Source organism: Echiichthys vipera, assembly GCF_963691815.1.
Source record: "Echiichthys vipera genome assembly, chromosome: 22".
Taxonomy (NCBI): Eukaryota; Metazoa; Chordata; class Actinopteri; order Perciformes; family Trachinidae; genus Echiichthys; species Echiichthys vipera.
In genome coordinates this window covers 6,822,262-6,849,497 of record NC_139847.1, presented here as the reverse complement: position 1 = coordinate 6,849,497, position 27,236 = coordinate 6,822,262, and the positions used below count along the sequence as shown (strand labels likewise).

The window sequence follows — 27,236 nt, the reverse complement described above, 5'->3', positions numbered from 1 at the left end:
ACAACAAACACCACCCTCTATGAAAACGTTGCAACAACAGGTGGTCCGCTTTCCCAGGGCGGCTAGCTACTCGCCAAAGTGGTTGTAAAGGCGACGGGTCAGAAGTCGTCAATCTGCGAAGACCCAGGGCGAAACGGTGGGGTCGAGAGGGGTTTAAAAAAACAAGAAGAAGAAACAAAAGCAGTCGTTAATGAAGGGAGAAAATGGAGGGTTGGAGAACACTCAAAATGAGAGTAAAACACATCTAAGCTACGCGGTTTGATGAACATCTCATTAAAAGTCCCATATTCTGCTAATGTTCAGGTTCATACTTGAATTTTGGGTTTCTACTAGAACATGTTTCCATGCTTTAATGTTCAAAACACATTATTTTTCTCATCCTGTCTGTCTGAATATACCTGTATTCACTCTCTGTCTGAAACGCTCTGTTTTAGCGCCTGTCTCTTTAAGACCCCCTCCTGAAAAAGCCCACTCTGCTCTGATTGGTCAGTGTTTCTGGGTCTTCTCTAAATGTCTCTGTATCGTCACTGCAGCTGAGGAATGACTGTAACGTCACCGCAGCAGCACTTTCTACATATAAAGTGGGTACGGAGAGTATTCAGATGCCCTTAAAGGCAAGAAAAAGGTGATTGTTTGTTGTTGTCTACACGGGTCTCGAGGTAAACGCCGACTTGCCAAAGCTTCTTTTGTTTTTTACGTTATCCTCCATAATGTCCGAGTCACAGGTAAGAAAATCCTTAATTTTAAACACCTGAGCGATAGTAAATAGTGTTTATATTAAGGTGATACTGAACAGTTTCTGAATAAGTTCATTGGAGCTGAAATGGAAACTAACTTTACTCATGTTCTCTTGTATCAGTCTGCTTACGCCTCACTCATTTCACTCGTCCCGATCATGATTGTTAAATCATGGAAGGGAATTTACTGTCACTCTTGGCAAACTTGTAGGTATGTGAAGCTTTTTGAGGTGGAATAGTTTGATTCAGGACTCTAACGTAGCAACGTAAACCTGATCTTGTATTAGCAGTAGCCGTATGCCTTTGGCTACGGTTAGCAGGAGGCTAAACGCAGGCGGCTAACCGCTCCGTCACGGGGTAGATTCTATGCTGGCTGAAAACAGCCTAGGAGAGACGAAGACATCACTTCATTTACATTACCCTCAAGGTTATCGTGGACGTTTTTGCCTAATGCTGCCAAAAATAAGCTTCCTACTGAGCCTTTAAATTTCTCACTCTTTGTTCATTTGCAGCCGTTTGCTCTTCCCCCTCATTAATACACACACATCCCCCCATTTTGACAGAAAAAATGGCTGCAAACTACAAAAAAAAGGGACAAATTTTGGGTCTGCATACTTTCAGTACACAGCACTTTGTATTTGTGACATCACAACCGTACAGGAAGTCCTGACGGCTCGTTTAAAGACAGTTTCTGAATATGGACTGTGTGTGTTTCTCTGTGGATTAAATATTTTGATACTTTCACAGTATTAATGAAGCAACTCAACCTGCTTAATAATTAAAAAAAACAAGAACATGGAAATCTCTCTTTTTATAATATGGGACCTTTAAGGTGCGAACACGATGCAGCTGAAACAACACTAAGCAGAACTACATAAAAGTATGAATGCAGTTTAATGGAGATGAGCTGCAAAGCTGCACTCTGGGAATCTACGAAGCCTCTTTCAGACATGGACAAAGTATCTGTGCTGCTTCTTCTGTTACACTAATGTCTTTTTAAAATACATAAATAATGTAATAACGTATTATTGCTCGACCTAAAAACCTTTATCTGAGCTCATGATGAACCTCATTTACATTAATGTTCCATAACGGCTACGACAAGAAAAGTTCTCGCATCACTGATGGATTTTAAAAACTTATTTTGTTTGTATTTTGAGTCTATAAATTAAAGATATTAATGATCGTCGTTAGGGATCGTGATTTTAGAATACATTTTATCTGATAAATAATCACATTGATGATAAAATGTAAAGGACTCACCAGCCTGTTTTAGAGCCGACAACGTGACAGCGCTCAAGCAAAAGACAAAATGTTCAGATTGACATTTAAGTTCTATTTGCTGTACATGGTTGTGTGTAAACCTTTTTTAAGGTAACACACTTTAAGACGCTGGCATGAATTAAAACTGAACTCTTTTTGTTTTTACCCTTTTTCACCACATGGGGAAGAATTATTAAGAACACACATTTTTATTTTAATATTATTTTGGTTCACCAAAATGTTGAATATACAATAATATATCTTAAGGAGTTTTCAGTAAGTTGGCTGTTCACAACACCATATTTGATTTGATTTGGTCTAATACATTTTTTAATATATTGAATTTATGTTTTGTAGTTAAGTTTAGTAAGACTCATTTTTATTTATTATTTTATACGTTAAATATTTATGTTCTGTAGTAACGTTTAGTAGGATTTATTTTTATTTATTATGTATAAAATAAATATGTATGTTTTGTTTAGTAAAACTTATTTTTTTATTTATTATTTTATACATTAAATATTTATATTTAGTAGTACTTATTTATTTTTATTTATTATTTTATATATCAAATATTCATGTTTTGTAGTAAAGTTTGGTGGGACTTATTTTTATTTATTATGTTATGTATTAAATATGTATGTTCAGTGGTATTTGTATTTATTATTTTATACATATTCAAATGTATACATATTTATATATTTTATTATTATTTATTTGTCCAATTGTTCAGTTGAATTATATTTGAAGTTTAAGAAAGCGCACTTTTAAGAAGTCATTAAAAAAAAGCCGCAATGTTTACAAAGTTGTGTCAAATAATTGCCATTAGAATTTTTACCATAAAATCGAGAAACCCTGATTCAACTCGACTCACCACTCACTGGTGCATGTTTGTATGTTTGTATAAGCTCAGTAGCCTTTATCAATAACACTCTGCGTCCTAATCATTTACTTTGGCTAAAAGTGAAGGGCGAAAGATAATTTTTGAGCTTGATTTGGTTCAAAGTTTTGTGCATAAGTTGATAATGAAAGGAGACGTTTATCACAGTTTTCCTGGTGTGCGGAACATTTAAAACCTTTATAGTTTTACGGACATGTTACCTGTTAAGAGAGCGCTGTCACGACTTTAACCCTAAAATAACTTTAACATCACCGCGTTAAATTGCCAACATGTTTGCGTGATGAAGCCCGTGTCTGAAAGAGGCTCCAGACTGATGTGGGTGACAGTTCCCATAGAGGTCCAACATTACAGGACCAAGGTAAACACAACTTCTACACACAACTACTAAGAAAACGGCTACCAGCGGTGAAAATGGAGGTCAGAGGACGTCTTTTACAGATGTACGACTGCGTTAGAGGTGAATCCACACCAAACCAACCCATAACACAACAGAGTGCCAACAGTAAGTGAAAAGAGGGAGAAGAAACAGGAAGGCTGAATGTTTAGCCGGGAACTGTCAACAGTTTTCGCACCAAGTGTTCATGCAGCCCCCCTAAGAGGCGGAGCCTAAGAGACAGGTGCGGAAGTAAGGGGGAGGGGTCACGTGTAAAAGGGAGCGGGGCTAGTCACCAGGGGCTCCGTGTGCTGCTTGAGCTCCTCCAGATGCTCTAATATATTCTTCTTTGTGATGATGCCCAACACAATCCTGAAACACACACCTGTTACTCGGTAAACTGCCCAAAAACAACAACAAAGACAACAAATGAACAACAAACAGAAGAGAGACAGAGAGAGAACAGCAGCACAAAAACATCCATCACAGGGTGCAACTTAAAATATCAAACAGAAAACTCAACATTAACATAAAGTAGAACTCAATAAACACAACAACAAATTAATTTCACGTGGTATGAGGGATATTGTACTCTGCTATTAAACTATTTAGACTCTTAATTACGTCGTAAAGTTGGAAAACCTCTTCTCCTGCAAAGATTGGACTGTTTATGTTGAACCATCCGACTCCACAATGTTCACATAACAGCAGTGGATGGAAACGCACGTTAATTCACATTTTATTTTTGGTGATTTTCTGGAAATTCAGCTAAAATTTGCACTAAATTCAGATGTGAACTTGACAAATGTTAAAAGGCAGGTCTTGTGATATTTTATGTTGTTTCTTAATGTCAATAAATCCCATAAAAAACAACAAAAACAATGAATACACCCTTGTAAGTGTGCCATAGAGCTCTCTTGTTGTCCTAAAACTATTAAAAGCACATTAATGAGGCACAGTGGGCGACAAAGAACATCGTTATAATAAAGTTGATTACGAAAGATCCCACAAACGCTGTCCTGCTGCTGTAAATACTCGCTAAAGCACCAAATGTGTATTAATCCATGAGAAAATAGTCTCAGATTTAAAAACCACAGTTTGCAGCTTCTTTAGGAAATGAAACTTAGCCTTTAGAGGAAAAATAAATCAATATATTTGACATTTTGTGTGTTTTTCTTCCTGAGTAATGCCACAGAGAGGGAAGGGAGGTTGTAAAATACTGAGACAAACGAACATTTTCAGGAGATTTGTTGACTATGAGTAAAAATATAGAATAATGTCGGCGTTATCCTTCAAAATGCAGATAAAAAAAATAGTTAAACATAAAGATGTAACACCGCCTGAGGCTACAGAAAGCTCAATTCGAAGAGAAATGGTTGAGATGGACAATATTTATGACTGAACAGGGACGAAACAAAAAACTTGATTGAGTAAAATTAAACGGACAGATTTCTTTGATAGTGACTGCCATGTGTTTATATTTGTTTTTGTATTTACTCGTTTGAACTGAGGCGTTAACATCGATGTAACGTAAAAATCCTTAATAAAATTAAAGGTGAGAAAAAACAAAGATGAAATAAGATAAATGAAAACAAACACTGCTGCACAGCTCCTCTCTCTCAAGCGATGTGTAAATCGAGAAGTTTTAAACAAAATCCATCTTGTAATTCTCACATCACACCAGCAGGGGGCTCTCTGCAAAAACCTGAATCTGCAAAAACCTGATTCTGCAAAAACCTGAATCTGCAAAAACCTGAATCTGTAAAAACGTAGACGGGACCTCCTGAGTCAAACCCATCATGAGACGTTCACTTAAAAGCTTAAATGCTCAAGGTCGTCAACTTGCCTTTATTGACAGATTATATTCCCCAACATGATACCTGATATTAGTCTCTGCAGCTCAGTCTCTTCACTGAGCGTCTGTTATTGATCAGTAGGGGGGGTAGAGGGAGCGCAGCACCGCGGTTAGGCCAGGCCATGCCATGCAGGTTACAGGGATTTTAAAGCCCATGCAACACCGGACAGTGTGTACATGTGTTTGTGCGTGACTGAGACAATCGTAACGGCACATCCTTCCTCCAGAGTTTCATTTCCTACTTACCCGTTGTGAGTGACCAGGCACTGACGCAGCCCCAGCTTTCTGAAGATGTCCACCACGATCTCCATGGGGGTGTGGTCGGTGACGGTGAAGGGGCTCATGTCCAGGATGGAGCGCAGTTTGAGGGGCCGGGGGCTGTCGGCCGGCAGGGTGGGTGCGTGCTGGGTGAAGTAAACCCTGGAGTTCAACATGATGCCCTCCTGTTTACGACGAGCATTTTCTGTTGAGGAAGGAAAGTAAATAAAGACATTAGCATCATAAACATTGAACCTTGTCAGTACTTTACATTTACTTGGCAGTTTCACTTCCATGGGTACACATTGGGAGCAATTTGGAGTTGGAGTAACATATGTCCCAATTAGTCACTTTGGGGATTCAGTGAGCTATTTTCTTCAACTAATCTAGGCCGAGTATCATCCTTGTGGAAGTATAAACCGATGTAACGAGACCAGACCGTATATCATCTCCATAGCATCGACTCTCTGTACTTCAGCTCCAACTTCTGACTTTTCTGGCTTTTTTTGTAGCTGGATAAAATTTGAAGCATCTTCAAATATGAATGCGGACAGAGTTAGTGAGATACTTGCTACAGCTACATTTCTAGTGGTGATGAAATAGCGAATAAATAACCTATAATTTCTACGATTCACTGCTTTGTTTTTGATAAAGGGCACTCCCTCTCCTCATTTATGGTCTAGCTCGCTCAACTTTCTCTCTCGCGCTGAGCCTCCGTTCAAAGCTCTGCCATTTCGACTGACTTGACCGGAGGACTTTGCAGCTCGTGCTTTACGTTGCTGGCGACACCAACAGCTGGTCTGAGTCTAGATGAGACGGGCCAGTTCACACCGCTGCAACTTTCCCCTGCAACATCCTAAAACGGTTTTGTCTCATCACAAAACTATGGTTCTAACGGGACTTTACCGTCCTAGCATTCTGTTCTGAAATATGGGAGAAACAAATCAGTTACCTATAGCGATTGTGATGTCCCTGCGCAGAGCGAAGCCCACCAGCCTCTGGGACTCCTTGGACACTATCACAGGGAAACCATTATAACTGGTTTCATTGATGGTGCTCTGCAGCTCCTCCACCGTGAGGTCGTCCTGCGTCAGGACCGCTAACGGTGGGTCGCTGCGCCGAGGCCTCATCACCTCCCTGGCCAGCGTGACGTGTGTGAATTCCTCCTTGGCGTCCAGGAAGGGGTATCCGTTCAGACGGATGTGGGCCTCGTAGATTCCCTGACGGCCAAATGCGTCGCCGACCCATTTGCTGGTCATGACGGCAGCCATGAGGGGGACGATGTACTCCAACCCACCGGTCAGCTCGAAGACGATGACGACCAGAGAGACGGTCATACGGGTCACTCCGCCTGAATAGACCAGAGGAAGAAATAAACATGTGCAAAAAGAAACAAAGTAATTTGACTTTTTTAAATCAAATTAAAATTAAAATACCCCGAGAAGTATAAAAAACAGGGGCAGCTAGAAAAAAATGGATAAATCATATATTTTAGCAGGGCATTGGCTCTCTCACTGCAGTGATGTTGTTTTATCTGTTTGATGGGAAGCTTAACATTTAGCGGTGACAGTAACATGATGCTTGTTATCACTTTGTTATCTGCTGACTCACCCAGACACGCCGCTGCACCCACCATGGCGTAGAGCCCTGGAGTGATGCAGTCTGCTCCCACCTCACACCACTCTTTGAACAAGAACCAGTCGTGGTGATAATACGCCAGCTGCTCCACGGCGATGCCAACAATTCGCCCTGCGATCGCCCCGATGGCCATGCTGGGGATGAACAAGCCTGACGGTACCTAAGGATGAGAAACAGGAACTGGTTTTAGTGTTCGTAAAGACATGACGGGTGAAGCTTCTGCCTGTTTGGAAGAAAACATCCAGGGATCACCTTCAGTCCAAAGGTGAATATGGTCATGATGATTTTAAAGATGAGCGCCAGGCAGAGCTGCCACATGGCGGCGTAGACGCCGGGCCCCGCCGGCCGGTTGGGGTTGTCGGTGAAGGCTTTACTGCCATTCATCTGGCTGCGGTACTGGCAGAGCTGCGAGGACTCCAGCGGGCCACAGTCGGTGAACAGCTCCTTTATCAGCTCGCTTGTGTTCTGACGAGTGTACGGGTTTGGGAACGCAACCACGGCTGTGATGGCCGCCACCAAGATCACTTCCAACACCGGGTACCTGCCTGAAGGGAGGAAACATGATGTCAGATTGTGGGAGGTCCCAAATTAAATACTGACGCGTGTTCATTGGGCATTGAGAGATCCCCACCCACCCTGAGGCTTTTAAATCACGTCTGCATTTCACTTCTCCCTGTTAGTGCAAACATTTCCAACAACTACCTCCGACTTCACACCTGGGTTGGCTGACACATCCCAATCTGAATCATGAATCAAGACAGAGCACTTGCCGAAGCGCGTCGACTTGCGTCGCCGGCACCAAGCGATGTTGGCTCGGATGAAGAAGGCGCCCCAGAGGCCTCCGAAAACCCCCAGGAGGATGAACGGGATGAGCTCAAACAGGTACCACGGCGTGTGGTACTCCACGTAGAACAGCACCAGGCGACTGTTGCCAAACGGGTTGATGGAGCGCAGGACGAAGGCCGCCACCAGGGCGGCGAAGAAGGAGCGCCACAACGTCTTGAGAGGGAAGTAGTAGCTCACCTGGAGGAGAGAGAGAGACAGATGATGGTTATTGTGAGTTCAGAGCATGAAAGTGAGTCATTTCTGTTAAGTTCAACACTTGCGCCGCACCTCCTCCAAGCTGAAGAGCACTCCTCCGATCGGGGCTCCAAAAGCAACCGACACCCCAGCCGCCGACGCCGCAGAGAGAACCTGAGTGAACAAAACAAACGCACCTCAGCTGATGTGATGAGGTCTAAAACACTCATATGTCATAATAACAGAATACCAGGGGGATTAGAAACATCATAGACTATTTATCTACGTAATAACTAAAAACATGGACTTGGACTTCTTCTCTCCCACCTCTCGCTTCTTGGCCTCGTTCTTGCTGTACTTGGGGAAGAGGTAAGAGAAGATGTTCCCACAGCAGCAGGCCACGTGGACCAGGGGGCCCTCCTTCCCCAGGCTGAGGCCAGACGCCACAGCCAGCACCAGAGTGATGGTCTTGATCATCAGGGTCCATTTGCCCAGGTAGCCCCGGATGATAAACCCACTCAGGATGGTCTTGATCTGGAGAGAGAGGAAGAGGTTAAACTGAGTCTCCATGATAGAGGAAGGTGAAGGTCAAAGGTCATGGACAGTGTGCTCTCTATAGTCTAGAGACAACAAGCTGGAACCAGCCGACAGGAAATGACCGACGTCTGCCATTTCTGACCAATTAAAATCTGTAGACAGATGACGTCACGTGTCCCACTCCACCCCTGCTTCTAATAAAATATTAATCATAAAGTTGCATTATCGATTTCTTTTTGAAAATTCACCTCCAGGTTTTGCTTAAGCTGCATCTCTACCTCCTGATCTTTTCCTCTACTCTGTTCAAAGTCGACCGCACACTTTACTTGGCGATGCACCAACTTTCCTGTTCTCATGGCAACAGAAAGGACAGTTTCTCCAAAGCCCAGCGCGCACACACCTACAATTTAGCTTTTTTTTCTTCTCCATGGCACGGTCACACTGCTCCCTGCTGACCACTGAATTAACTATTTCAATAGAATAGCCTTGATTATCATTGAGTGCAACTCCTTTGGTGCATAATACAAATTTAGACACAATTGAAACGATTAAAAGGGGTTTAAAATATTAGAATACAAGAATAAATAAGCTACAAGCATGGGAAAAAAGATAAGGAATTGAAAGGAGTGGTTTGAATTACTATGGTATTTATATTTACGATAAATATAAATAATATAAATATGAATGCACTTTGGACGATAGTATAGAAAACGTAACAGCTACAGATTAATGGCATGATGGTACAGTGTCAGGTTTTAGGATGGAGGTTATGTGTGGATACTGTTTTCCGTGTTTGATTTGGTGACAGCTCTAGGAATGAAGCTAACCCTGAGTCAATTTGTCCATGTTTTGTGTGACCTGTAGCGCCTGCAGCAGGTCACACTGATGCTGGCCGGGATGGGAAACCATTTCAAGACTAAAGGGAAACCCAAGAAGCATGAAAATGACGCCACTTTCACCGAGAGTTAAAGGGAAGCTGCTGAGATTTACAAGCTTTCTATTATTATGTGCTGTTTTGAGTTTCTGACGCCCAGAGCAAACTTACTGAACACGAGAAAACGAGAGAGACGAGAAATGAAACAAAACATCAATAATGTGCAGCAATCCAACAAACGCTCCTTCACTCACTCTGAAGCAGACTCTGAAGTAGACTTACTGAAGTCTTAGAGAGACAGCCTGCTCTCCTCATTAGGAGGAGAAAACCAGGGGTGTAGTGCTGTATATTTTACTATCAGAGCGCACCTATGACGCACGCCCATGTGTGCACGCGCATTATTAAAATGGTGCACTTTTTCTAAGGTTGTGTAACCTACTGCGACAAGTCCACATAGACCTAACATGAGTCAACTGTATGAAGGCCTTTATACACCGGTGGAGTCTTCATCGTGCGATTCATTTGATTTTAATTTTCATCATGTCTACAAAAACTCAAATGCCTAAATGCATTGAGTTTTGCCATGTGATTGGCTTATTAGAAATTTGCAATAACGAGCAGTTGGACAGGTGCACCTAATAAAGTGGTGTCCCTGAATGTCAACCAGATTATACTGTCCCATTTTTCTCACTTAGAGAAAAAAGCGGTCCAGCAGGACGGCACTCCCTGGATAAAACTGGTCCATTCATTGGCAAAAGAAAGCCAACTCTCTTGGATGTTGGCGTTTCCCAAAAGGACTTAAATGCACCACCAAGCAGAGATTTCAGACCGCTCCCTGCATGCAGCTGCAGGCACACTTCAAGTGCACCTAAAAGGGTTTTTAACATTCAGTTTGCCTCACCTCAGGGATCCCTGAGCCGCAGGCGTAGGGAGCGAACACTTTGACCAGACAGACAGCCAGGAAGGCGAAGGACAGAGCCCAGTAGATGTACATGAAGTAGTTCATGATGTACGAGCCGGGCCCCTGCAGAGGAGAGGGAGCACAAGAGTCAACACTTTGAAACTCAATGTAAACTCATACGTACGTTTAATGTGTGGATGTGAAAAAGCACATACATAAGCTACGGTTACTGGATATATATGGAGATCAGACGCTACCATGTGAGTATGCTTAGCCTCAGAGTGGACTGACAAAGATTTGAACTCGACAAAAGCAGTGTTACACTCCGAGGATACTATTTTCATTTACATTTGTAATAATGTTTAGATTTAATTTATGTTTTATGACTGTTTTAGTCTTTGTTGTTAATTGTTTTAGTTGTACAGCAGCTAAAAGGTGTTTTAAAGCAGTTACTCTTCATGTGAAAGAAGGATTTATTAAAGGTTGTTTCAAAGATCGTGTAATGAAGGGAGGAGTTTACAATTCAGTTATTTTTTTATAATGAAGATTTCTTTGTTTCCCTCATGAAAGGCAGAATAAATAACAGCAACAACAACAACAACAAAACGGTTTAAGTCCAGAATTTCACAATCTGTGTATCCCTACTTTTTAATTTAATTAAAATAATAATTTATTCAATTATTTATAGTCAGTTGTTCCTTTTTTCCTTTTCGGTATCACTGGTAAGGTTTTGCGATTGCCAATACTTTCTGCATATACCTCAAATTAAAGCGTTTATGCACTTTTATTTTCTGCAGGAAATGCTGAGTTTCACTGGCAACAGCTTGATAACAAACTAAACAAACAGAAAAGTAAAAGTGGAAATAATTAGTGAGCAAACAGCATTATACAAGAGCAACTCAAAGCAGCAGAGTGGTTGATGGAAATACTCTAAAATGTGCTGAGTGTATCAGGTCAGGATGTTAGCAGCAGTGATGTCCCGAGGAGCACGTGTTAGTCTACCTCGGCCTGCCCCAGTATTAGCTCAGCCCAGCTCTTCCACTGAGGACACTTGTCCCGCTCAGCGAAGGTGGTCTCATTGGACGTCCAGCAGCACTGCTCGTGGTTGAACCACATGGCGCTGAGACACACGCCCTCCTTCAGGTCGTTCATCCAATCAGCAGCAATGTCAATCAGGCCAGCCAAAGCACCTGGCAAGAGGAGGAGGAGGAGGAGGAGGAGGAGGAGGAGGAACCAGGAAGGAAAAAGAGGGGCAAAGAGGTGACGGCAGGGAGGAGGAAGAGAAAAAAGAGGCAGAGGCAGTTAGCTCGCTAGTGATGCGACCAGGTTTTATGCGAGCCTGTTGTCTGATCAGTCTGTAGAAGCTGCTGCAGTGAAAGAGAATACAAGAAATAAACCTGACAACGCTGCAACATGGAGGCTTTTTGTCCTCATTAGTGTCTCATTAGTGCTGATGGTCAAAGAGCAGGGACTGCTACAGTCACACTGCCTAAACATTTACCTGCACAAATACAAAACGGACGGTTTCGTATATTGCAGTTAATACTGTGGAGGGATCTAATTAATATTTACAGTGTTGACTTTTTCTGTATGTTATGCTGGGTTCGTCAACAAATATAACGAGCCAAATTACATATTTTCTGACCGCAATCACCAGGATATATTTATAGGGATTTCAAATGAATGTTTGCAGTCTTGACAGGACAGAGGTAAATGTGATTATTTATGTGTTTTTTTTCAGATGCACCTACAAACGTAACCTCCAATATTTGGGAATAACTCTATTTAAGAATGCTGTTTAGCCTTTGGGTATTTAAGTATCATTTGACAGACATCTGTAAATCCATCTAATGTAAACACTTATGATCGTTACTATAGTATGTTGTACTTTCTTTAAGCTCCACGTTGAGTTAACTGATGTTTGATATCGATGCTTTATTGCACGTAGAGAATGTGATACACACATACCATTTGCCTGATGAATGTCTACCAATGTTTCGCTAATAAACGTATAATAAAACGGAATAAATGCTAATTACCGCATAAAATAAATGTGATTAATGCTAATAGATGTATAAAATAAACGCTTATAAACGTATACAATAAAAGCAATAAACCCAAATAAATGCTAATAAACGTAATAAATAACGCTAATAAACATATAATAGAAACATAAACGCTAATAAATGTATAAAATAAATGTAGTAAATTCTAATAAATATATACAATAATAATAAACAAACTATTTTTCAGTTTAAGTTTTTTTTTAAAAACCAAGAAACACCACAGAAATGTTACTTCTAATTTACATTAGAAATATCCACATCAGAAAACAGACACACTAATAACAAATGTTATGACTTTATTTCAGATGCTCCAGGTCACGGGCTCATTTAGGCAGAAAAAATTATTTGGAAAAGCGTCGAGGAACAGCATGAACCCTCCCGTCTTAACCAGCTGCCGTGTGTGTTTGCTTTGTTTTGGCGGTCACAGAAACACACGTGATTGGTGCAGACTATCGCTGCTCTGGTGAGGCTCGTGCAGGAGACATAAAATTGCTTCGGTTTGAGGTTAAATGAGGGAAAAAGACGGAGAGATGAAGAGAAAGACTGAGGCGAAGCATGTGACAGTCACCAGCAGAGGAGATAACAGCTGTGTGTGTGTGTTGTACAAGTCTGCGTGTATGTACAAGTGTGTGTGTGTGTATTACCTGAAGCCAGGCCAGTGAGCGTCACCACCAGCCACCCAGACCAGGCATCGTACAGGCTCTTTGTGAACTCCCATGCTGACTCCTTTTTCTTACTGTTGATCTAAACACACACACACACACACACATACGCAAAAACGCTAAATTGAATACATAAAAAGGAAATTAAATGAACAAGCATCACATTACATACACTGGCAGTAATGGGAGTAGGTCAAAGGTTTATGACTACAGCAGTGATAAGAAATGACACAGTGACTGACTGAAGTGGCAGGATTTCAAACGTGTGCTTCAATAAAACAATAAAAAACCCGTGAGGAAGGTGAGACCGGGTTATAAACACAATATTTGACACAGTATTCAAATTCTCAGAGGTATCATTTCCAGGAGTCCCTCAGCAAATCACTTCTGGAAAGCGGACTGTAAAATGTTGTGTCAATATTTGGATAAAAGTGTTGATACAGGGAGAAGAAGGGCAGGAGGCCGACAGTGTGTGTGTGTGTGTGTGTGTGTGTGTGTGTGTGTGTGTGTGTGTGTGTGTGTGTGTGTGTGTGTGTGTGTGTGTGTGTGTGTGTGTGTGTGTGTGTGTGTGGGTTCAGTCTGGATCATTCATGAGCTCATGCTAATGAAGACCGTGAGATTTGAAACGAGCTCGTCATTGAACCGTGGGAATGAATTTCTTTGTTTAACTGTGTTGTTTTTCTCATATCATCTGAATTTTGATGCAGAGAACTTGGATTTTTGGCAACAGCGTCGATATTAAACCCTTCTTCTGAAACCCTCGTAGGTTTTAGGAGGATAAAACTGCTGACTTTACATAACCACAGAGTTCTTCTTTCGAGTGACACAAACAAACTGTTGCTCCACAGGAAGCGTGGAAGACAGACTTTCCTGTGCAGCGGAGGAGTTTTCGCTGACGCCAGCTGATGTGGAAAAGCTTTCTGCACCTTCTGTTACACACTCACGCTTCGTTCTTTCCATGACTTAAGGCTGGAGGCCTCTGTGTGCTTCAGATAAAGTGCTCGTTGGACTGACTTCTCGTTCAACCGCGTTGGAAATCAAAAGTGTGTAAGTTGTTATTAACGGCCACAACTGAAGGCTATGCGTGAAAAGCTGACCGTCATATAATATGGGGAGGACGGTGCACGTTTACTCTCACTCCCTAATGGAAAACATTCATAGTGTTCAGTTGTTTGCATAAACAATGCTACAAACTGGCATCTTTAAGACTCTTTTATGCTCTTTTTACGTATTAAACTCACTGCCTACATACTTCCATGCCTACTTTACTGTACATTGACATAAACCAGGAGCCATTTTTGCCCCCTCTTACATCAAATTACATTTTTCTGGAGCCGCAAAACATATTCTTCATATTATTATTCCTTATTACCATATCACAGCTTATAAAGTTTGGTATATGTAGTTATATGATATGTAAAAATAATTATAGTCTGTTGCATTCATGAAATTATAGAACGACAACTGTTGATTTTTCATTCCTATTATTACCTGTTCCCCTTATCAAAAATCCTTGCACGTGATTGGATAAACCACTTGTCCGTCATCTTTATTGACGTGCTACTTCAACCACTCACATCGAAACCAACCCGTGGCGATGATGAGAGCTGCTTCCTCGATGTGAGCCACCATTGTTGTCAACAGTTGTTTCTCTGCTACGTCTAATCTAGCTCGTCGGTCCCGATTGGCTCTACCATTTTTTACGGACCCTGAAATCCCTCCGCAATGGATCAATCCCAGATGGTCGAGTGGAGCGAGGCGGAGTCAAGGCGGAACGAAAGTCATCTGGCGATAGTCAGGTTATTAGCCATCGTTGTCGGCAGTGAAAGCAAATTCATCTGTCCACAAAGAATTAAACACTCTACACCGAAACTCAAGATTAGACACCTGCAGGGAAAGGCGCTGGGCCGTACACAGGATGTGATGCATATTTTAGTTTTAAGTAATATTTAAAAAATATATTTCACTGTCACAGTATCACCTTGAACTCCAAGATAACAGGTGTTCCCTAAAACGTTTTTATTCCATTGTTATTTTTTGGCAAAGCTACAGGGTCGCAGATTGCAGCCCCCTGTCATAGACATTAAGTAATACTTCCACTCGGGGGCAGCTCAGAGTCAACAAACGTGGCGACGGTTGAGGAGGACGAAATAATGAACCTCTTGAACAAGCAGAGGTAGCATTGTGGACGCCAACGATCTGAGGTCACTAAATGCATCATAGACATAGAAAATAATCGAGGGGTAGGCAGTTTATCCAAGTCTATAATAATCTTTCATCATATTGTAATTCAAGCGTTCTGAGAGACTTCTGCACGACCTCGTGACTGTTTTTAGGCTTTAGAAAACCTCTCTGTGACGGCAGACTTTGGCCAATCACAGTCATTTTTTGCAGTTTACCTACTGAAGCTCGAAGACTTCTGCCTTTAGACGCAATCAGACGAAAGTCGTACGAACTAGCCTGTTTGACGCTCACTGAGACATTTAAAAAGGTTTACGGTTACCTTCCGGTGCCTCTCGCGGTCCTTGCACTTCTCACGGACCCAGTCGATGGTGTGGAAGTCGTCGTAGGTCCCCACACCAGGGATGGGCTCCTCTAGGAAGTCCAGCAGGTGTGTGGTGCTGCTCGGTGCCCCGCCCCCGTTAGACATGACGTAGTTAGACGCTGAAGAAGACAGACAGAAAGAGAGAGTAATGAGGGTAACGGCATATGAGAATTTGACTTATTAAAAGTATCCTGTATGCAAACATATAGCGTTCAGGGCGCTATCTTTACGATTCAATAAGATATGACAGAGCATGTTGCAGATATAAAGTCTTATCAACAAGACAAACATCTCATCCTTGGAAATAGATGGCTGCGTGCTGCACATCAGAGCAACAGCGATTATCCGGCCCCCATCAGAAACACTGCAGAGCTCAACACACAGGCACCGCTGACAGACGATGACAAAGCTGCTCTGAGAAAAGCCTGCAGTCCATCAGTAATACCTCAACAATGAAAGAGAGTGGAGGTTTATCTGGATGAAAAACGCCCCTGAAGTCATCTTTTATCCGTATTTCTACACACAGTCACATCTAAACTAAACTGGGAAGCTGCTCGTGGGCACCTTGACAAAGCCATTCTTGTTGATTTGAAACCGTTAAAAGATGCCTTGCTGCCTTTTCCTCAAAGCTCTAAATTCAACCTGTCCTTTCACACATAAAATCGTTTACTACTTCCGACGTCTGGCGGTCTCATTAGCGCTGATTGTATCGGGCCGCCAGACAGTAAGCATGTACAGAAAGTTTAGTAATGACTTCAACGTGAGGGAGTACGATTAGTCACAGCATATATTAATGATTCAACAACAACAAATACAAAGTGAACGTTGTCCACTGCCCTTTTAGGAGATTGTGCCGATACTCTAAATACATTACTACAGAGACTTTGCTCAGGACAGTCACATCAGACTGAATGTCTCTGGTTAGATTTGGTCTCATGTGGCAGGATGCATTGATTCAATATAAGGAGGACGAGCAAAACAGAACATTTAGGCAGATTTGCAGCGCTCCCGCTTTGCTTTCCTGGCTGCATGACGAGACATTTACATCATAAAAGAAGAGTGAAACTGTAATATTTTATAATATAGTTTTGAGTCAACAATGTGATGAACAAAAGTCTTCGTAATCCTCTTATTTAACATCCTCATGAGTCCAATATTCAAGTATAAGAGGGCCGTCTCATTCATTTTAATCTGGCACAAAATGTGTTTGATGAATTAGGGAGAACGTGCCCTCCGACATTTGAAATTGGCAGAAAAGCCGAGCCTAATCCTCCCACGTGTGACGACGCAAATATGTGAGAGAAACACAAAGACTGTACAGTCGGTGTAACAACGACAGAGCCACAGCTTAAGCTTCTGTTTAAGCGTTCAGAACAACAGAAGAAGAGTACACTCTTCGTCGGAAGAATAACTTGATTGTCCCGTCTGTGTACATTCAGCGATATCAGACGGATGAATATGAATGTGGGTGCGATGACTGTGTGTTGACAGTAAATGTGACCTGCCAAAAGAAACAAAACAGGAGCCAAAGGACTAAGAAGCACGACGAACGACTCCTGGGACTCGATGAACACAGGCACTCTTATGATGATACATATCTATTGGCAAAACTGTATAAAAATGTCTATTGTATATTTTTCTGTATCGTTTCTATCGCAACGTCCACGTTACGTTCGTTTGGCACTAAAGTTCTCAATAAAAAGTGAAAATAATCAGTGCTTTTTTATATTTCAAGTATTTAATTCACACAAACGTACACAAAAATAGGTGGTGATGTATTTATGTACCAGAAAAACATATACAGTATATACACTGGAGATCAAAATTACAGAACAAAGTAATAACACTAGATTTATTCTGAAATATTGTTATTTATTGTTCAGTATTTGACAGAATATCCACTGTGGCTTTAACACTGCTGCACTAGCATGTTTTTTAAATAACCAAGGCACTAAACATTGTGTCAGAAGAGAAGATCTAAACAACGTTCGGGCTGTAGGATTCAAAACTGAACACTTCCTCCTCCAAATTTAACTGACTTCTTTAGACAATTTGGGTTCAGTCTTTCCCCAGTCTGACGCTGAACATAATGTTTCCCATCCGACCCAAATAAATTGAACTTTAGTGTCATGTCATGGTTTGGGGATGGATGTTTTCTGCAGCAGGAGTTGGGCCTCTTGTTCAGCTACATGACACAGTGAATGCAAATGTTTATGTGAACCTCCTTCACCAACATGTAATACCTTCACTGCATCTGTCTCCCAATCAGCTGCACATTTTCATCCAAGACAATGTCCCCTGTCACACTGTTAAACAGGTGAAGCAGTTCCTTGAAGCTAAGAATATTGAAACACCCAGAGTCCAGATCTAAACCCCATAGAGAATCTCTGGACAATCCTTAGTAACAAAGTAATGTATAAGAAACCCACTACAGTTACTGAACTGTGGAAGAGACTGAAGAAGAACGGACCAAGATCAAACCAGAGCAGTGTGAGAAACTAGTGATGTCCTGTGGGCGCAGATGTGCTGAAGTCATTCAAAGCTGTGGCCTCTACACTTCCTGTTCAGTTTTGAATCCTAATCTTCTCTTGGGACACAATGGTTACTGTTCCCTAATTTTGCTTTTCACAGAAATAAAGGTTTTTGTTGAAGTGCCTTGGTTATTTAAAAAAAAACATGGTGGTACAGCAGTGGTACAGTCACAGCTGATATTCTATCAAATTCTGAACAATAAAAAAAACAACAGTATTAAGAGCTAATCAAGTATTAATGCTTATTTCTCTAATTTTGAGCTCCAGTGTCGACCTAGAAGATTTTGGCCATGTCACCAAAGCACTTAATTAGGAGAAGCTGAGAAACAGCATAAAGAGCGCTTTTAGCTTCTGAAATAAAAACGCATTGAAACAGGAAATACACAGGTCTATCATGTAAATCTGTTTTTGACCAAGAGAGCAAAGTCTGATTGTTGAAATCTCTGGCTCTGGAGAAACTTACATATATAGTAATGTGGAAGTTTAATCATTTTGATAAGATCTCAGGCTCGTTCACTAAATTCTTGGAGGGGCAGTGTATAAAGACCTTGCAGTAAATTATTGTTTTATTTTCATTTTTGAACAGTTTTGTTATTAGTAAATGTCGGAATATTTCCATTTACCCACTAAGATCGCATTTTCATACTTTGTCATCCAGTCTGACAGCAGACTGTGATTTACATCCATTATATCCAAAGTCTGTGCTCATTTCCTGTGTGCCTTCATGTTGTGTGGAGTGTATTTTGTTGTTTATTATGTCAAGTTATACGGAAAAGCCAGTAAACACATTTGTCAAACAATACATATAATTTTGAGACAGCAGAAGAAGAGGATGGGGTACAATTTAGACGTTTACCAAGAAATAACAGAACAATTACCGCAGGGACAAAAGATAAGAGCTGGAAAATTTAATTTTGCATTTCACTGTGTAAGAGGAACTTAACACCGAGCCATGATGCACTGTTCACTGCTCATTACTGGTTGGAAGATTGAATTAGTCATTCATTCATTCATTCATTCATTCATTCAGTGCCATGTTGCTGCTGAATATTCACTGAGGATCTTAAGGTAGAAATCAAACTTTGGAATAAACCACTTAATGACTGTTGGTTTTCCAGCCAAAGTGGCACTTAAGAGTCCACAAACAAAACAAATAATGCTAATTCTGCACGCTGCATGCCATTCTGTGACTGCTGTGATCTGTAACAAAATGAAACAAAAGAACCTCAGCATGCCCTTATGCAGCGGCTCTCACGCTGCTGAAGATAAAAGGTGTGAACGCGGAAATGTGGGCGAGGGTAATGCCAATGAAATGACACACAGCAGTTAATAGTAAACCTTGAACACACACATTCCAGTCCACAATACATTTTGAATCTCCTGAGCGGAAACTTGGGCAGGGTCAAGACTGTCACACAATGCCTCATTCAAAGCTGTTGAACACTCTGTGATCTGAAAAATCTTATAGATGGCTCCTAACACGGCCTTAAAACTCATCATAAAAGTGCATCAACACCTTTGTATCCTTTCTTAGCATTACTACACTGTAGCTGCCATGACAGTACAAAGGTATATTCATATAATGAATGAGCTACACAACTCAACGCACCAAAGATTTGTAAGTAACAGGTGAGAAATGTTATAAGTAGTGAAATAGATGGATTACTGAATGGGCCTCCTGGGCACAGGCACACATAAGGTCAGGGGCCCTGACTCAGAAAATGTTGCTGGATCGCAAAGAGATGCTAACTGACCACAAGTATACACAAAAGACGGAAAATGACCACAAAGAGACAAAAAATCCCTGTAGGGATGCAAAATTACAAAGAAGAGATGCTAAATGACTGAAAATAGACACAAAATGGCCACATAGACAAATAATGACGGCAAAGACATGCAAAATAATTGAAAATAGAAACAAATCGAAGACTCTGATACCAAAGTAGATACAAAACCACCACAAAAAGATGCTGAATGACTGAAAATTGTTACAAAACAAATACAGTTGCAAAATAATTACAAAGACAATCACAACAACTACAGATGGATGTTAAATGAGCACAAAGAGAATTTAAAGGACTACAAAACAACTAAAAGTAAACTGTTTGAATTCAGGTGTCTTGCTCCTACTAGACAGAGTGGGGGGCCTCTTTTACGTCTGTGCCCGGGGGCCCATTGTCTCATAATACGCCCATGATCGGTGAGAATCAGATGCTTTTAGCCTAAATAACTGGGACACTTGTTTCCACCATTACAAATATACGGGCCACAATGACACATGACTGCAAACTGTGGCTGAGAATCTCCAGAAGAAGCAGAGACAAAATGGCACAAAGTGTAGTTCACCGGTTCAGGGAGAGCGTCAGCAGCTGATGTTATCAGTCTCCATTTTGGTTTGTGACGGCTACAGTCTGGACACGGATAGTGAGTGTGTGTGTGTGTGTGTGTTTGTAGGGGAGGTGGGATGACTCAGTCTGAAACAGCATAGAGGCTTTTTCTGGACAGGACTGAGCGATGATCTTCCTGAACAGTAGCGCTGTTCGTGTGTGACTCTCTTTCGTTAAGCATTTTAAAAAGAAGTGTTTACGTGGTTATAGGGTCGACTTTCCTTCGAATCATCAGTTTTACATCTGCACAGTAAGCACAAGAGGCCGAGCTGTTTCAGTCAAAACGAAGCAAGACCTACGACTCTTAAGAAATGTCTTGGGGCTCTGGTTTATTGGAGGAAGAACTGGTATTTAACAGAACATATTTTTCCTTGAGTAAACAGTAATATGTCTTTTTTTGGATGCACTGCGCTATAATGTCCATGTCCCTGTTCCTGAGAGCACTCTTGGAGTTGAGTAACCATGGCAACCTCAGCTCTACCTGCATCGCCGCATGGTGTTTAAATTACTGGAAAAGGTGAGCAGCTAGTCTAAGAGTCCGCAGGTGACAAAATCATTGATTTTTTTGAATGTAGAAATATAAAATGGAAGTGTTATTGACATCACAGAGCTGCATCGGTCGCTGACTTCCGTCTGTTATGACACACGCAGCGAGGGCAGAAGAGATGGACTCAATGAGCAGGGTGACGTTCTGCATCCTGGGTCTCTTACTCCCCGTTAAACTGGGTGTTTCACTCCGCTGGATGCAGTTTCTTTCGCTGCCAGAGAAGCGTTACCATAATAAATCTTGCTCTGAAGGGAACTGGACGTCCTGTTCCAGGCAGAGTCAAAGACAAAGAGCCAAGATGTTTCCTGAAGAATCACACGGACTGAAGACACCGCAGTCTTTTTGATTTCTGTAACAGGCCTTTCTAACCACCCATTTCATGAGATGGTGACGGTGATGACGGTGATGACGGTTATGACGGTTATGACGGTTATGACGGTGAGGGCGCACCTTTACTGTAGGTGTGTGTCTTGGTGTATGCTCATTAACAAATCCAAAGAGCACGTTGTCGAATGTTTACACTGAGCATCTTGATGTCGACTTCTGACGATTGTGACCCCAAACACAAACAAATATGGTACCAAACATGTTCTTAAGTGGGAGAGAAGTCCACAGCCAGTGCCCAGCAGTGTAAACGTCTGTGCTACAAACTGAGTGCTTTGTGGTTCACAGCAAATGTGTTATTTCATCATTTTAATACATTTGCAACTCAAAGAATAATAAACAGGGGATTTGACTGCCGAGATAAATCCGACCTCCTTGATGAGGAGGAATCAGTCGAATCAGGAGTGTGGAGCTGAAGGAGGAGGGAGGGTGACGCCACGGGGGGAAAACAGAAAGCGAAAGGGACTGCACATACACGAGCGCGGCATCATCCCCAGCATCACGCTCCAGCGGTCCAGCGAGCACGCAGACAAAAGCCACACGTTAACATAAGGCTTTCAGTTTCTCTCCCGTTGTGCATCAAGTACAGTGACGCGGCGGTTCTGTTTCCTCCTGCATCAGGGGTAAAAAAGCCACGTCAGTGCACTTCACACGCACGGCCTTCCTGTTTCACTGTGATCAACGAGGTGGGAAATGGCCAACGTCATAACTGCCTGAGGTTTCTGTGTCGAATGCGTGGAGAAATTCCAGGTTTGAGAGCAGAGTAAATCAGATCAGAGGGGTTTACAGGCAGCTGGCTGGGACACGGCCCGGCTGGAGCTGGGTTAGTCTGCTCAGCCATCATGTGATCAGCATCACAAACTGACCCTGATAACCTCCTCACAGGCTAAGAAGCCCTGACGCTGACCGACGCCAGCCTGATGATGACCAGACCGCTGGAATCCCCCGAGTCACACGAAAAGACGGACAGATGAGTGGATAAGTCTCAAAAAAAGCCCCTTTTTTGTGTGTGTTTACATGCGACATGTGGGTTTTGGATAGTTGAGACAAGGACACAGTGTTTAAGGTAAAAGCGACCACATTGCTATATTTTGTTTTGCAAATATAGTGCAAACACGGAGGTCCGGTTTCACCGGTTATTAACGCAGGAAATTTTGGAAATGCCAGAAGATACGTGGGAAAAGCTGCTGCGTGAAGGGCTGACAAGATGAACACAGAGAGGGGTGGATGTATGGTTAGATGCGGTCATCTATACCCACGCAAATTAGCGTGTTTAAGCAGGTTTCTTGAGCGTGGGAAACCTGTTAAAAATCCGCAAGGGGTATCCTTTCCCTTTCCCTGAAGAGTAGAGGAAATAGAGAGGGGAAATAAAAAGTTTGGATGCAGGGACGTCCGTCTGCACAAAGAGCACGTAAGCAGCAGTCTTTAACTCACTGGGGGAGCATTGTCTCTGCTCGCTCACCGTAAAAATCTAACAAGGCCTGCAGGAACCACCGCTCGCACACACACACACACACACACAACTGAAAGAAAAACTCCCTGAAGGCCACATTGAAAACAAAGGCAAACAAGGATACTGTGTAAGAGTTGACAGCATGCATTCACCCTCAGGGCCCGGTTATGCGTTAATGTGACGTAAGGTGGCGTCCTGAACCTGGCCAACAGGTGTCCTCACATTGCAGGAACATTGTGAGACGTTTCTCTCTCTCTCTCTCACACACACACACAGACACAGACACACACACAGTAGTATCAAAAAAGCCTGACTGTGCCTCTGTGTGTGAAATTAAAATGGATGCCCATGCCTTTAGTCGCTTACAGGCCCGAGAACAAGCCTTACCCAGCTCCCTCTTTATCTCATTATCTCTGGGCTGAAGTGCATGCACACACACACACTTACACATGCACACACACACACTTACACACACACAGTGCTGGTTGATCATCAACAGAGAGGTGCATGGTGAAATAAGCCTTGACAGGTCGCAGTGTGTGCTCCCACAGAACATGCAGTGAAATAAAGGCAGCTTTAAATCCACACTGACCCCGCCGCACCACACATCAACAACACATGAAGGTCCGCCGGAGCTGCACCTCCGTGTCCGCCTTGCTGCCATATGGCTCCGTGCGTTCACCGCAAACGGATGTGAAGGAGGGCGGCCTCCGCGAACAACGAGAGGGGACGTGGCGTACCTCTTTTAGGGATCTCCTGCAGGGGGATGGTGTCCCCTCCCCCGTCGTAGGGCAAATAGGGGTCGGCCGCCGCGTCCTCCTCCTCCATGTTGACAGTCGAGACGAGGCTAAAGCTAAGCTAAGCTTCACTACGCACTGCTCTCCGTGTCTGTCGCTGCTGCCATGTTTACGACAACCGGGGCTGGTGTGTGTTTGAATGGAAGAGAGAGAGTGTGTGTGAGACTGTGTGTGTGTGTGAGACTGTGTGTGTGTGTGTTTGTGTCCTCCCCCCTCCCTCCCGTTTCTTTCTCCCTCCACTGCAGCAGCTGACTGTGGTGATGATGTCATCACACACGCTGAGAGAGAAAGACGATCACACCAAGCTGAGGAGGACTCAACACGACTTCCGGCTCAGTACAGGAATACATACATACAGGAATAAATAAATTAATGTTTAAATAAATACATGTTTAAATAAATACATGTTTAAATAAATACATAAATGTTTAAATAAATACATGTTTAAATAAATACAGGAATAAATAAATACATGTTTGAATAAATACATGTTTAAATAAATACATAAATGTTTAAACAAATACAGGAATAAATAAATGAAAAAATAAATGAATAATTAATTAATAAGTTCTGACATAAATAAATGAAAAATATCATGAACACCGGAATAGAGAAATAAATAAACGAATAAATAAATCCAGGAAAAAAGTAAATACATAAATAAATGAATAAATAAGTACTGGAAATAATAAATACAGTAAAAAAAAATAAATACATGCTGAAATAAACAAATGAATAAATATAAAATATACAAAAATTTAGAAATATATGTAAAGCATTTATTTCTACATTTATTTATTTATATATGCATTTATTTTAAAATGTATACATAAATGTATTTATTTATTCATTTATTTATTCCTGTATTTATTTATACATTTATCTATGCATCTATTTATACCTTTATTTATTCATTTGTTTCTATATTTATGTATTAACTTCAGCATACATTCCTGTATTTATTTATACATTGATTCATGCATGCATTTATTTATTTCAGCATTTATTTCTGCATTAATTTATTAACTCCTGTATTTATTTCTGCATTTATCTATTGATACTTCAGTCATGTTTAGTCCTCCTTACAGAGCAGGTTGCTGGGGGAGATCAGCCCTGCCTGCACGGGAGAGTCCAAGGTGGCGGGTCACAGGGGGAGAGACTCTAAAATGGAACAGTCCATTCTGAGTGAGTGCAGGGGGGTCAGAGTGGAACAGGCCTGCTGTCAGGTGGACAATGATCAGAGAGCTGAAAATACTAGTCACAGTAAATAGTTTGCTTATTAATTCAGTGTTTAAGTCAAATTTCAAACAAAAATGCATGTTTTGTTTACTGGCTCCAGCCCCAAAAATATTATATATTATTATAATAATTATTATTATATATATTAGAATATTTTGTGCTTTCTTTGTCTCATGTGATGGTAAACTGAATATATTTGAGTTCTGAAGTAAGTCTGACCAGAAAGACTTACAAATAGAGACATTTGGCCTTATTTACATAACAAATAACGCAGAAAACAAAAGTATTTATATATTTTTCTATTTAAATTGTCAGTAATTGACTGATACTGAACATACAGAACTATATAGCTATTTTATTCATATGGTGAGCAAACAAACTGATGTTTATTAGCTTTTTATTTTCTCAGTGCTCATTGCTAGTGTTAATACATGTTATTATTTATTCATTAACAGAGTTGAAACGATTAATTGACTAATCAATCGACTATTAAATACTACTAAATAATAATAACTATTTTAATAATTGATTCACTTTAAAAAAGGAAAAAAAATGCAGTTTTCATTCGGAGAATTCCTGCTTTTCTCTGTTTTATATCATATTATGTTTATATATTATATAAATAAAAAATGTAGACTGAAAAAAAGCATTTAAAGACATCACCCTGGACTTGGAGATTTTTATCCATTATGTGACTTTTATAGACCAAACCATTCATCCCTTAAACGATAATAGAAGCGATAGATACAAAAAAAAGGAATTATCAGTTGCAGCTTTAAGTTATAATGTACAATAATGTTAAATATTCTTTAATTATTGTGTAAGGAAGCAGACAACATCGGTCGAGCCCTGCTTTGAAGATGACATTTTTCAAAATTGTTTGGCTTGTGTAGAGTAAATTACTGACAACGTATCGTGCAGATTGATCAATATGGAAAATAGTTTTTAGTTGCAGCTTTAGACGCATCGATCAAAAAGTCAACCCAGTTTCCAGAGCCACTGAAATCCCTGGCCTCATGTTACTTTACAAAAAAATGATCCATCCAACTAGACTCTTCATAGATGAAAGCTTCCACAAACAAGAAGTTATCCCCAACCTGTCTTTCCATTTTTTATATTTTCTGAATAAATACCACTGCGGCTCTGCCCTTCCTACAGCATGCAAACAGAAAATGAAATACTGTTTTAGGGGGAATTATAAGAGCAAGAAACAAGCAAAAAGTGACTCCGGTGTCACACAGCAGTTGCTCAATCCTCCTATGTTCACTCTACAGGGAGGACATGAAAAATGCGAGGAATCATCTGGACGCCATGATGCAACACAGACGTTACAAACGTAGAGGAACCCTCTCTACTTTCCACCCTTTACGCCAGTGTCAAAGGATGTGGTCAGGATTAAAATCCAGAAGCGATCACACAGTCGCTCTTTCAAGACAGAAGGCCTTTTATAAACTTGATGCGATCATGTGTTGTTAGAAGAATTACTATTATTATTATTATTAAAATTATATGAAACAATGCAGCTTAAGTGAAGTGTTGTGGCTCCCAGGCCTCAACAATGGGACCTGACATTTCACACGCTGTTTGTTTTCACCGTAACACGCGAGAAAACAGTGCCCTTACCTTTGAGCAGGGCTCCTGTTGCTAGGCAATGACACAGGTGATGTCAGCCATGGTTTGTTACCTCCCTGCTCAACGAGTCCCGAGCAGGACGTCAAACCAGCAAAACCACAACATGAAGTTTGAGACAGAAAAGTCTCAGTAATCCAGTGACTCTTAAAAAAGGAAACAGAATAAATCCCTTTCAGTTCAAACGTCCCGAAAGCATTGCTCCATTTATCTCCTTGACTCGTTCCAAGTAAACAAAAAGTTTCAGACAAAAAATCTCCACGGGACCACAGCGTGAGCCAGCCCCCAGAGGAGGGTTCTCTTCACAAGCCTTTCCTATGAGCCCACCCCTCACCACTAAAATAGCTCAGGGGAGGCAGAGACAGGCAGCACCAGCGTCAAGGAAGAACCAGGACCCAGAGATTTCCTGAAACGGTAGCTCACACACACCGGCTGGCTGCCAAACGGCTTCATGGGAATGTAGGTGCAAGTATGGGTGTCACACACACACACACACACACACACGCACACACACACACCAAGACTGACCAGAGCAGGAGGTGGAGCCCAGGAAAATACAGTAGTACAGTAGTAGTTACAATATTATCAAAGTAGGAAGACTGTAAACAAAGTAGTAGTTATAAATGACTGTTAGCCTTT

General features: G+C 41.4%; 1 protein-coding gene across 6 annotated transcripts in view; it reads right to left on the bottom strand.

The window, feature by feature from the left end:
• clcn3 (chloride channel 3) overlaps nt 1-27,236 on the bottom strand; it is a 50,204-nt gene that overhangs the window by 6,871 nt on the left and 16,097 nt on the right. For 2 of the 6 annotated variants that reach the window (XM_083937388.1, XM_083937392.1), the window contains 12 exons: nt 15,589-15,749; nt 13,068-13,167; nt 11,360-11,547; nt 10,358-10,480; nt 8,373-8,579; nt 8,139-8,219; nt 7,792-8,048; nt 7,278-7,566; nt 6,999-7,185; nt 6,340-6,738; nt 5,376-5,592; nt 3,571-3,646 (listed from right to left, as the gene is read on the bottom strand). In XM_083937388.1, the coding sequence (XP_083793514.1) occupies nt 3,571-3,646; nt 5,376-5,592; nt 6,340-6,738; nt 6,999-7,185; nt 7,278-7,566; nt 7,792-8,048; nt 8,139-8,219; nt 8,373-8,579; nt 10,358-10,480; nt 11,360-11,547; nt 13,068-13,167; nt 15,589-15,749 (2,285 nt within the window). Of the gene's footprint in view, nt 1-3,570; nt 3,647-5,375; nt 5,593-6,339; nt 6,739-6,998; nt 7,186-7,277; nt 7,567-7,791; nt 8,049-8,138; nt 8,220-8,372; nt 8,580-10,357; nt 10,481-11,359; nt 11,548-13,067; nt 13,168-15,588; nt 15,750-23,672; nt 23,868-26,591; nt 26,840-27,236 lie in introns of those variants that run through there. The other 4 variants (XM_083937391.1, XM_083937389.1, XM_083937393.1 and 1 more) reach the window with 4 other exon arrangements.